Source organism: Leptonotus elevatus, chromosome 2, assembly GCF_054856555.1.
Source record: "Leptonotus elevatus isolate MCC_2025b chromosome 2, RoL_Lele_1.0, whole genome shotgun sequence".
In the NCBI taxonomy this organism is placed as follows: domain Eukaryota; kingdom Metazoa; phylum Chordata; class Actinopteri; order Syngnathiformes; family Syngnathidae; genus Leptonotus; species Leptonotus elevatus.
This window is the reverse complement of record NC_141240.1, coordinates 25,580,299-25,593,763: the sequence shown is the minus strand read 5'-3', so window position 1 is coordinate 25,593,763 and position 13,465 is coordinate 25,580,299. Positions and strand designations below refer to the sequence as shown.

Here is a 13,465-nt window from a genome sequence, read left to right as displayed (position 1 = left end):
TCACTCATAACCCTAAACAAGATAAGCAATAGAACATAAATGAAAGAATGGAAGTTTGTAAACTAATACCTTTCTTCTTCCTGGATACGTTTATCTGAGCTATTTTGTTCACATTCTTTCCATATTCCCACAGACCACCTGTCAGTCAGACTGAGATAGAGCCAACACATTTTCTATTTATTATGGACAAAGTTTTGGGTGCTTTTATTGTTTAGCTGTGATGTTCCTGTTAAGTATCTTGTGTGTTTGTGGATCTGAAGAAAACAAAATCATCAACTATGAGATGGTCTCCCCCAGGAAATAACTACATAAGTATGCAGTTTGTACGCTCAGTCCATTGCATGCACCTGATACTGTGCCTTGGCTTTCACCCTACCTGCAGCTTCAATGTCAGTCTTTCTTCACTCAGCTCAGCTCCAGGCTACAGTCAGGATTCAGAGCAAAACATTGCAGAAGAGATTTGGTTGCAAACCGTCATTCTTTGTCTTCTTTTCTCTCCAGGTGGTGTGTCAACTGTCAAGAGAAAGCATTTTTTTTCGTAGCCCTTCATCATGTTATATGGGAATTGTTGTACCCCTCTTTCGATTCATCATCCATCCACCGCAGAGTTTGTGCACAGATGACATTCAAATTTGTGTGTTTGAAACTAAACACGGGCTATATATGGTACTTGTTTATTCAACTTTGATGAGGTTAGGGCATATTTTCACATTGGGGTTACTGTTTTTAACTCATTCACTCCCCAAAACGTATTATTATTATTATATTTTAAATATTGCCGTGGTCCCAAAATCGTATTTATATATATATATATATATATATATATATATATATATATTTGTTTAAATGTTTTCTTAATGCTGGAGCATAAAGAAGGCTTTGATGCAGCCTCCGAACTGAAGAGAACGCTTAAAGAAATGTTAGTTATTACAAAAATGGCCATCAGGTGGCAGCAGAGTATAAGAGATCAACCAGGGCCATGTTGCAAAAATGCTCCTTTCCCCACTGTTTTAAACAGACTTGTAAATAAGGATGAAATTTAGCTATATTCTAATGCTAATTGCTATAAAACGGAAACAGATAGAATTGTTCCATGTTTTTATAGCAATTGAACACAATATTCTGTGGTCCTTTCAAAATCCAGTAAAAGTCAGAATCTCACACTGCAATTAGCAGCTCAAAATCAGTATTTATTTAATAACATGACAAAAAAGTAAAAACCTTGAATAAAATACATCATACTCACCAGAGATGCTAATTATTTATATACAAAATCTTTCCTTTTTTCTCTCCTCAGAGCTAGATAGCTTGGTTGTCAAAGTTAACTAGTTGTTATTGCTTCGGGTGTAACAAATAAATCATTTTCTGGATTGAAACAAGCCGGCCAGATACGGTGTTAGCCGACCTATCACAAGTGTCCAGTTTTTCCAAGTCTGCCATAAAAAAATGTTTTAATAATTCGCCCCTGGAACTTGTGAAGAATTATGAACTTCACTCAAGATTTAGGCAAGACACGTCCCGCTACATTATGATTGGCTGCATATCGCAAAACTATTTTTGCTATGCCAACATCACTGTGGCCTGCATGGTGAATTTGCAATCTGATTGGTTAAAAAAAAAAAACAGCCATAGTCAACAGTTTGTATGTGCCATTTGCCATCACTTAAGGCACTGAAGACATGTCAACAGACAGAAACAGACTCTGATAGGACAAAAAATAAATACATACAATTTTTTATTCTAACACACACAAATGAAAGCTGGGCAGCTAAGACACACTATGAAATGAAGACAATAGATGGTTGGAAATAAAGTAATGCAATTTTATGTAAGTTGTAAAAGTAGGTCAGTGCTTCCAATCCAAAATATTTTGATTTCAGTTTGAATATTTTGATTATCGCAAGGTTACACATGTGCACATACATTTTGGTGACAATCGGTCACCCCCATGCACCCCCCCCCCCCCCCCCACACACATACAACAAAACAAAATTGCACTTTTGAGTGCGACCTTTTATTGTGGGCAGTCAAAGGCACACCTGTGCACTAATCATGGTGTCTAATAAGTCTCTTGGCAAAGTAGAAGTGCTCACTATCACAGATTTAGGTCCCGTCCACACGAAAGCCAGTTTCAATGTATCCTCACAAATTTCTTACCGTTTAAGCCGTTCGTCCACACGATGGCGCGGTTTCGGAGCTTGAAACCGATCACTTTTGAAACCGGGCTCCAGAGTAGAAAGATTTCAAAACTCGCCCCGTACGCGTCCGTCTGGACACCATATGCAGGATACTCCTCCAATGATGATGTAATGGTTGCAGCTCGATGCCGACACATTGCCGCAGATTGATGATGTTTGCGCCAATTCTCGCGGGACTGCACGCGAACCGTCAGTCTGTCAACAACAATGGCGGATAGCCGTGTCGTAGTCGTTTTGCGCAGCCTCCTCAGCTTGCTTATGCTTTTGCAGCAAAATATTTTGCTTCTTTATTCCCACGTTCAACAAGCGGTGTTGAACTTGAATCACCCGCCATTTTCACTTCTCCTATGTTCGTCTTTTTCATGTTGTTTTGATACATGCAAAGCCATGTTTGTTCTGTAGATTGCAATAAAGTTAAGAAAAAAAAAAGTGTTTGTCTTCTTCTACGTTTTCCGTTAACTCCCTGTGGCTGCGCTACAGCGCCACTCCAGACTTGGCATATACATTACAGCCATTAAACGTTAATCTTTTGGACACACGCAAGTCGTGAAATGCTTCTGTGTGTACGAGATTTGTTTGAGAAACGACGCCGGCTTTGTTTCCGTCTGGACGGGGTCTTAGACTGGTTTGTGAGCAATATTTGAGAGAAATGGTGATATTGTGTATGCAGTAAAAGTTTGAGATCTTTGAGTTCATCTCATAAAAAAGGGGAGCAAAGACAAAGGTGTTGCATTTATACTGTATATGTGGTGTAAGGTGAAGTCAGGCGCAGAGTGGTTTATTTTCTAGTCATTCTATATGTGTGAATGAAACACACACACGCACACATGCAGAGATATATTTTCCCTAGATACAAAAGAGTGTGAGCTCAGGTAGCTGTCAGGCATTTTCCCACTGGGAATAGTGGGCATGTCTTACACACACACACACACACGGAACTCTCACTCTCAGGATAAAGTGAGATGCCTTGGGGAGAAGTTGGACTGGTTGCACACACACACTCTGTGTTTGTGGGTGTGTGCGATGTGTATCAAACTGTCGATCTACTTCAGCGAAACCCAGCAGCCGGTCCAAGTGGACATGCTGGACTGCTTAAAGTCCCAGCCTGCTAGCTAGTGATAAGAATTGGCTATCTGTGTGCAGGTGTGGGTTAACGTGACATGTTTCTCATCAGCGCACGAGGCTTTGTAAACTCCCGTGAGTGTGAATTTGTCCACTGAGTTATGATCAGGTGGGGTACCTTTGCGAATATTTTTGTTTTTTGCAAGGACAGCTTCCAGCTGGCTCGCAAGCGGCCCTCAAAGTGAGTGCAGCGCGTCACCAGCTGGAGCTGCCACAACACGGGTCAATTAGTTTCTAACTTTGTGTTTTATGTTCACACAACATAAAAACACAAAGCCATCCACATGTTGTATTCTGCTTGTTATGCTTTCAGCAGTGTGTCACTTTAATATCTGGTCATGAAGCTAAGCACAAAGGCAGACGTTTTGCATTGTTGTCTTCACAGTCATTGTTTCATGTTTGAATCGCTTTCTTATGGTTTGTTTATTGTAGAGGTGTAATGATTAATGACAACTAATCAGTTCTCACATTATTTTTTGATGAATTATGTTGTATAGTATTATACAGTTATTTAAAATAGCTGAATAGAGTACATAGTAATGTTTTGCAAAGACTCCATCACTCATCATATGAATTTGTACCAAATCACTCCTAAGACCTCCTTCTCTTGTCTCCTATTCAGGCTGCCGAGGGAAGTTGTGCGGCTTTGGCGCAGTGTGTGAGCGAGACTCGAGCGACCCCGCCAATGCAGAGTGCGTGTGCAAGAGAGGCGAATGTCCATCCTTGGTGGCGCCCGTGTGTGGTTCCGATTCGTCCACCTACACCAATGAGTGCGAGCTGGAGAAAGCCCAGTGCCACACCCAGCGACGGATCAAGGTGCTGCGTAAGGGGCCATGCTGTAAGTACCACCACCAGACAAACCAAAAGTATCCATTTAACATAATTAATTTTGTGGTGACGACAGTAATATTTGTGCGGACACTTATACAACATGGGCGGTCCACCAATATTTTACATCAGGTGATACAATGTTGCAATGGCAACAACAGAACTTATTCTCCTGATTACAAGCCATTTACTGTGTTCATTAATTTAAAAAATTTACCGTATATGAATGTTCACGGGCCACAACATTAGGGACACTTGCAAATCTAATGAGATCCTATACGAGAGTCATATTAAAAAGTCTGCCTTTGCAAAGAGCTATTAAACATTAATTTGGCATTGTTTATTATTGTGGTTACAGTTTATAGTGTTATAGAACTCCATTGAATCATACTGATAGCTGTTTCTTATAACTTGGGTTACCATTTTAGCTACTGTAGCTATTCTGGTTCATTATGGAAAAAAACTACATGATTTTATATTTTTCTAGGTTTATTTGACACAGTTGGGCATCGACAAATTATTTGGTGAAAACAAATCAATGATAATGATATTCATTATACTATTAATATAATTTTAACTTCTAGGCCATTCCTTCCGGCAGATCTATGGTATGCTATAACATTTACGCTCCTGTTAAGCTAAGCGTATGTGTGTAACATTACCTCATATAATTTTCTGTCCAGGCACTTACTAAATTTCCTGCTATTTTGTTGTTCACCATTGGATACGCTCCGCTGTGATGCAGTTCCAGACAAACTTCTGAAGTACTTAATTACGATCTGTTACGATGACATTAGGTTATCTTATCAATTAGCATGTCTTCCGCTTTTTGGTACTGTCTCTCCTCCGTTCAATTATCGCAAAAACAGAAATTTTTGTGATTCTCAGTTTTGATATTCATTGTGTCGCAATCTGCAATGCGAAAACGCTTATTTCGAGCCTTGTGTGTTGAAAGGAGTGGGAATAGTTGGGTTTCCTTTGCGACATTCAGCACAGGGTGTCTGGGATCTGTGCAGGGTACATTGAAAGATTATCAAGCCCTTCTGCAAGGAAATGTGTTGTCAGTGAGCTGTCCTCCAACAGGATGATGATCCAAAATACACAGCTACACATGGCTAAAAATAGATTAGCATGGCTAAGAACAAAAACCGCAAATTATTCTGAAGAGCCTGATCTAAATCTGGTGAAGGGACCCTTCAATCTTGAGACGGCTGGAGCAATTATTTACTCATGAGGATTTGGCCAAAATACCGTGAGTTGACACGTGCACAACTCATTAAGTATTACTGAAATTGTTTGATCATTTTTATGCAGACTACAGTAATTATGTTGGACCATAAATATTTAGTTTTCCATTTGTCACATTTTGTTTTGTTTTATTTCACAGACTAATATTTTTTACTTCTGTCACTTATTTCAGTGACTGAAAGCTACTGACTTGAAAACATGTTAGTAATACACAATTTGCAACACAGAAATAACATTTAAATAGTCAAATTCTAAACCACATCATAACCGAGAGAGTAAAAATATTGTGAGAAGATATAGAATTGTGATTTTGCATGTTGGATACGTGTCTGAGTTTTATTTTTGTCATCTTAATGAATTCCTATTGGGCTGTAACACAGCACAGCTTTTGCAATTCTGTCTTTCTTCTGTGACAACAAAGCAAACTTCTCAGTTTTGTCCTGTCTCGTTTTGTCAATATGGCGACAAAGTAGTCAAAGTTTAAACACCACATGTACCCTCACAAACCAAAAATTATATTACATTATTTTGTCTGCCTCAGGTATTCCACTCAGTGTGGTTCCACCGCTTATTCCAAGGGTGGAATTACATTGCAGGTCGGCTTCAGCTACTAATAACAAGCTTGGTGAGTGCTCACCGCAGGCAGAGAGGAAATGTGGAGATAAAAGGGGCAAGAACGGGCGGGCAAGAGAGGCGGGGTCACTGAAGGAGGGAGGGTAGCAATAACATTGAAACAGGCGTGAGCTGAAACATTTGCTGTAGATGGAGATGAAAGAGCCGACAATGATTGTGGAACCACCAAAAAATAAAAAAGACTTGGGAGCCTAATCTGCATGTGTCCGCTGTGTAGCAGAAGCAGCACAATTGCTGCAGGTAACAACAGCATGTGGTCACTGTGAAAAAACATATAAATAAGAACAACATTCCTAATGATGATAATGATGATGGTTGTCTAAGCTGAATTTCACTTAGGGATTAAAATGCTTGTTTTTAAAAGGTCACAATTAGACCGGAGGGAAAACAATCTGCGCCTAAAGCTAAAGCTTCACAGTACTTAAGTGGGGCTTTTAAGACACTTAATGTTAAACGTAAATAGTTGCTTCTATTACGTGTTTTCATTTAGTCAAAGTGTGAGGCAGATGACATCAGTATTGACAGTGATTTTATTAATTGTCGACGGGTACTATAACGGGTACAGGTACTTAAAAAAAAAAGTGTTGAAAGCACCACTCCATTGACGTGCACTGCTTACACTGACAGTATGGATGTGAACAGAGAGTTCACATTACAAATGCATGTTACTAAAGTAGCAATTTAGTTTGGCTATATTTAATAGCATTTCCAAATGCTCGAGTGACTTGAAAAAAAAGTGACTAGCGACATTCATTTCCCAGACGACGTGAGCAGAATCATTTTAACGTTCGTTTCTGTATGACAAGATAAAAGCCCGGTGGAAGGCAATCATGGAGTCAATCATGCTGTAAATTTCAAAATACATGATTCACATTGCAAAGCAGTTGTTTTGACCCCAGGTATGGGCTTCTATGTCACATATTTTGGTAAAATTGCCTTGACTCACCTGTGCAGAATTTTTTTTTAATGCCTGAGAATTAAAGGGAAAAAAGTAAAAGCTTTTTTTTTTTTGGTTTCATTTTCTTTTTCCATAAGCAAATGGGAAAAAAATATTACAATCATGAATATGACTTGCATTGAAATTCTATTGGCCTAATCTGCTTCAGCCCCCAAAAACTGAAAGTATTTTTTAAAGTGTTTTAAAAAAGAAAAATAGCAATGTGTTGTATAAAAGCTTAAAAAAAACATAATACTGGAGAATGTGTAATTTAGCCACCAGCAAGTGTTCTTATTGTATTTGTGTGTTTGTACCATTCAAAATAAATTAAATTGTACCAGCGACTGCGAGTCTGGTGTACTTGAAGCTTTTATGAAATGTTGGCAAAGTCAAGTAGTTATTTGTGTATTTACTAGGTAACTAGTTAATATGTCCATCCATCTTTTTGCTGGGCTACTACTTACTTTACTTCCACGTTAAATCAGTTGGAATGGACACATTCTATTTTAAAAGCTTCTTATAAGGAAAAGTTATTTGAATACCGAAAAATGACCTCCTGGAACACTCTCCGTTTAACTTCACTAGATCAAATTTTTTTGCTGATCGGTTGGCATCAATATAATTTCCCTTTAATTCAACAATAGGCCTACTGTAGATGTTTGCCACTCTGTATTTGTGTGAGAGAGTAAAAATAAGTGACACTTGGAGGTGATTTGAAGCCAAGTGTTTCTTATTCTCTTTCTAAATTCAAGTAGCATTGGCAGGTCCAGAAGGGCCGATCTGCTGGCGATTATAGACTTTCTGGCCGTATCAGCGTAGATCAGGATTGTAAAACACACAGCATGCACAATCTGATGGACTGGGGGTGTACAGTGCATCTGGAAAGTACTAGTCAAAGTGCTTTTTTTTCTCTCTTTCTTAAAAAACAACAACATTTCTCCCTTTTCTGCCCAAGAACTATCGTGTGGGGCGAAACGTTTTCAAAGACAAACAAAGCAGTCCAGTTGCGATTGATTCAATGACGGAGCCTAGGTGTGCCAAACGTTTTATATATGCATCAACAAAGTATTTAAGCAAAGCTGTGCATCTACATAAGATGTCTTAGTTTAAATTGTTTTTAAATAAATTGACGTAAACTTCAAAACAATTTTTTTCACATTGTCGTTATGGGATATTGTGTGTAGAATTTTTCTGGGAGAAAAAATATATTTTTCCATTTTGGGAAGAGTGTAAAATAACACGTGGAAAAAGTGAAACAGCGGAAATCCTGTCTGTTGGATTATCTTGCAAATGTCCTCATTCGCTGGTTTGAAAGTGATTGGCAGTTTTTTATGGAGGTAAATGAAGTGGCAAGATTTCTGAGAAGCTGTCATGTCGGATTCAAATCAACTAGTCAGTCTTATCTGCAGTGCAGTCACCAAAGAAGACCTGTATTTTTCCTTACATCGTCACTATTTCATTTGGAAGCAAGGCATCTGTAAGGTGCCTTAAATATATCTGTTTTGGCTTCCTCAGATTCAATAGCAGTTTGTACAAAATTGTATTATTGTTGTAATAGTATAGGTGCACTAATCAATTACCAAGAGACTCAATCATTAATTAATCAGTAAAAAGGGGAAGTCAACCCAAAAATATTCTTTACAATAATTTGTTCTATGTACCTTCACTAGTTTAAACAGTAACACGGTATTGTGATTAATGTTGCGTTGGTGGAATATAAATTAAGCCGCAAAATCCACCCCTTCTTATCCATTTTAGGGTGCGACCATTTAGCCACTTGCTGTCAAATGAAAATGACATCACAGTTGCTCAGGTAACAACCAATCACGGCTCAGCTTCAGAAAACAGGTGAGCTGTGATTGGTCATTACCTGAGCCCTTTAAATAGTCGATTGAGAGTTGATTTCTGCTTAATTTATATTCATATGGTCAGATTTCTGTAGTCATCCATGAAAGCATACTGATTATCTTTGTTTGTTTTTTAAATAAGGCATTTGCTTCGAACATCTTTCTTAGCTTTGGAAAACAATGATCAATATTTTTGAGAATTTCTCTCATAGTACGGGCCAAACCAGGAATTAATTATAATTCATTTGTTTGTGCGTTTCTCTGCACTTCCAATTTCATATAATGTCCTGTTCTTGAATGAAGGGGATGTTTGGTTTTTTGTATTTTAAATGATGTATCCACTAATTGACAAAATAATCAACACATTAGTTTATTATCACTATAATCATTAGTAGCAGCCCTAAATAATATTCACCATCGTTAATGTCCCTAACTTTAAACCCCAAGCCAAAACTTAAGAATTGATGACAAAAAGTAGGATTTGTGTGACACTAATTTAAAAAATCTGTTGGCATTTTTTTCCTGACTAATATATGGTGTGTAATAAATATCAGCATTCTCGTTAATTAGAGAAAGCAACAACAAAAAAAAGTATATAGTTTATTGAATTGAAACATCCCTTTTGCTTCAGCTTTTCTTGGTCTGCTGGGATCACTACATAACTAACAGAAGGGGCAAAATCAATAACAATGCATGTTTACATGCCTTGCCTCACATTTCTTGTGGTCAGTGGCTTCGCTTTACATGGTTGCACAACTTGTACCGTGTTCAATTGATTGACTGTTTTGTAGTGGTCACAATTCCGAATTTTTTTTTATTTGAATGAAGCAATTTTGACTCAATTATGGATTTATTATTTTTATTTTTTTACCCCCTCTACTAGCAGGACAGGCTTCCGTTCCACTTATAAAGACCACGCTCATGTGATTTTTAACCTTAGGAAGGCTGCTGTATGTAACAACTTGTGCCTGGTGTGTACCTCACTGTCATGGCAACATAGCTGAATGCACACTGCCCTTAAGATGACTAGTGGACAAATCACTGAGCAGCTCGCTCATCTCATCAAAGAGGCTATTGCATCGTTTAACGTGTCCAGGTAATAGTGTTAGTCTTCTCCTGGGGGGCATCCATTGTTGAGATGAGGGCTTCTCTCTGCCCTCAGTTGTCCATGTAATATTTACATCGCCGGCTTCTTAATGCTTTTGGGCAAGCTTCTTCATTATCCTCATTTTGGTCTTAATGGATGATTCAAAATTATCTGGTCTCCATTTCTTGACAGTAAAAAGGTAATGTGTCAGATATGATCAAAATTAAAAGGAGAGGCCTTGATTAAAGTAAGTGCCTGATAACAACGAAAAACGAGAATGGCACTCTTGAACTTACCATGAACCTTCCAAAATGAAATGCCCCAGATGTTGTCTATTTTTTAAAAGTTAAAATTAACAAAAATGTCAATGAATCACTGCTTTTGTTTTTTATGTCAATGCACATTGTCTTTGGCAATATTCAGTGCAACTGACTGTGATTTGCCTTCAACTGGGCACCTTTCTTATCATATATAAAACATTGTGAAACTGATCCTGCTCATTTTGTCAATTATTTTTTTTGCGGAAGTAGTAATAAAAAAAAGTCACTAGAGGGGACATAAAAGTCGGTAAATATAGCAACCAAATTGTAAAGTTGGCAACACTGTTTCCCCTTTTGTAAACTAGTTATTGGTGTAAACTGGGGTTTACACTAGATGCCCACACTACATTCCGGGAGAATGTGGCTGCTCTGGCCACCAGGACTGCATATACAATATACCCCACTCCCAGACCGTACATGCCGTGACTCCCTCTCCCAGAGAGAGACTGGGAATTGTTGGAGAACTCATCTTGTGAAGCCACTGTAGTGGAACATGGATTTTCATTCGTCCTTGCCTTTTCTTTGTGTAAGCACAGCAGGCAGTGCAGAATGCATGTGTGCATGTGGATGAATTCGACTGAAAATTGCATTGTGATTTTGCGTGTGTATGTTCGTGTGTGCGTGCCTTCTACTCTGCTGCTGCCTTCAACTTGATGAGTGCACGCTCTCTCACTCACTGAGTTGTAGATAGTCTCTTCAAAAGCACACTTGTGCAGTATGTCCACAACGTGAATGGAGAAAGACTTCATGCTACTTCACCTGTTGCTTCATCTGCTAACATTGCTAACATACTGCTAGCAGCCTTAACAGAAGAATGAACAGCATCTATAGCTTGTCAACGACAGACATAAGCAAGGGACAGCAGGCTATAGGCTATAATTAGTCCAACGATATGGGATTTTTTTTTGTAGGCTATATGGAATAAGAGTGTTAATATATTGTACATGAACACAAATTCTTATAATACCTCAAATGTGATTCAAGACAAATTAGCAAATACTACTAAATTTAAATAAGGATCTTTAGTAACATGGTCAACATGAGGACTGTAAACTATATAATAGTCTTTCATTAGCTAATGGTGAACATAGGAATTAATAGTTGCATAAATCTTGTTTTATCTCAGAAAGATAATTTGCACAACTTTGAAACGCTCTGTAATAGTTTTATGTTAGATAATTGTGGACATGGCTCTAGTTATGATGATGAATAACTAGGCTTTAATGTGTTGCGGCTCATGCATAATAAAAATATTCAAGTTGAGCACTGCAAAAGTAAATCGTAAGAATAATCAAACATTCTACTTTGCTGGAGAGTTGAACGTGAGTCTGCTTACTTCACTTCTTGTTCTTCCTTTCTTAACATGTCTTATTGAGGCTTTTACTTTTTTTGGGGACTAACTGTAACAAAAAAAGCCGAAGAAAATACTTGACGGAGTAAAGAAAGTATACATTTCCCAGATGATCTAAAATGTACTGTGGCCGAAGGGACAAATCACATTACATTACGTTAAAAATACCGTTCCAAAAAGTGTTTTAGTTGTCATTGTATCATATTTCTCGGCATGGCGAAATCTGAGGCCAACTAGCAGTAGCACTGTGTTGATGTCACATGAACTATGAAACTATGGAAGGAGTAGATAAAAATTCACACGCCATGCTTGACATGTGGTACTTTGAAGTCGCTGCCATGGAAATAAGCTTCTTTGTTCGAGACTGTATGTCTGTCTCTCTGCATATAATAAGAGCTTTTGACCTATAGTATGTAAGAGTCTGTTGGCTTCATTTCATCTACTTTGTTATACTTACATCACATAACATCGCTATGCTCTGATTTATTTATTTGGGGTAATCTTATTTAATTGTATTATGTATTATTACTGCACAGGTCGTGGCTTATCAAAAGTCTAGCAAGAACGCATTGCAAATAGATGCCTTACACCCGCTGCACACCAAGTGGTTCGACCAAACTGAACAAAAACGTACAATTCCAGTCAGCGACTATCACCCGCATACATTCCAACACGCTGCAAAGGAATGTATACAATGCATACATTTCAATTACAGAAACCAACCATCCACGCTTGCCACAGGTGCATATGAAAGTGTAAAATACTGTAAAACACAAAGTACTGGATGTAGTTTTGTACCCGCCAAACGTCATTTTTGTTGTGAAAGATCATGTTTGATTGACTGTTATGTGTGTGACATTGCATCGCCATTTACCTGTAATTCAAATGGTGAATCGTAACAAAACTAATTCCCAATGGCTGGTCACTGATTAAAACTAGTTGCATAAACATGCACTCTGCACGAAAGTTCCGTCAACTTGGTTGTGTCGCTCCATGTGATGCACCCCAAACATTCTGCACTCCATACCCATTCTACATTATAGAGAGCATGCAGATAGAAGATTTGGGAATAACACAATCTCCATTCCCTGCAGTCAAACAAACAAACAAGCAAGCAAACACATTCAATAGGAATCCCCCAATGACTGGAAATGCTTCCAAGGAGAAGAAGGAAAAAAAAGATTGTTTTGCTCCTGGACTTGTGAAGTGAAGGCGCCTTAAATCAGGCAGTTGTTACCTCGGCTGCTTTTCTTGCTTTAATGTTTTGTTCTGGTCTTTTTTTTCTCTCTCTCTTTTTTTTTTTTAAACTGGGCTATAGAAAGCACAGATTTAATCATTTTCTAAACTGGCTATGGAGGAGTGCAAAGGTCATGAAACCTCCAAACAAGAGTATGTCTGAGGCTTGTATCTTACATTATTCCTCTCCCGCTTGTGATATTGGTTTGGTAACACCCTCTGCTAGATGGTGGAGATGTATCCTGTGTTATTTTCCTTTCACTTGTGGTATGTCCTGTATTTATTTCCCTCCATTCTCTCTCGCTCTTTTGTCTTACACTGTCATTCCTCTTCTCTAGTACATTCTCCTTCTCTCAGCATTGATGTCTTTCATCTGAGCTGAACTATTGAATATACAGTACTTACTACACATTATAACTCCCACTACTGTGAAATAAGCGGAAAGGGAAACTCCAGCCTCACCTTTGCACCGGAAATTCTTAATGTCATATCGTGCATAAGCTCCATTAGCATTTACAGTTAACTCAGAAATCCAGTGTAAATGTTGAGTAAGTTTGTTACCTAGATGAATGTCCTAAGAAATAGATTGGGGATGTTAATGTTGGTAATGCTCAGTAACCATGAAAATATGACCTCTAGCTATGAGCTGTGCTCAAGG

General features: G+C 38.2%; 1 protein-coding gene across 5 annotated transcripts in view; it reads left to right on the top strand.

Moving 5' to 3' along the window:
• Positions 1-13,465, top strand: part of agrn (agrin) — a 247,915-nt gene that overhangs the window by 118,375 nt on the left and 116,075 nt on the right. For all 5 annotated transcript variants that reach the window (XM_086067097.1, XM_086067093.1, XM_086067094.1 and 2 more), the window contains one exon: positions 3,943-4,158. In XM_086067097.1, coding sequence (XP_085923223.1) covers positions 3,943-4,158 — 216 coding nt within the window. The remainder of the gene's footprint in view (positions 1-3,942; positions 4,159-13,465) is intronic.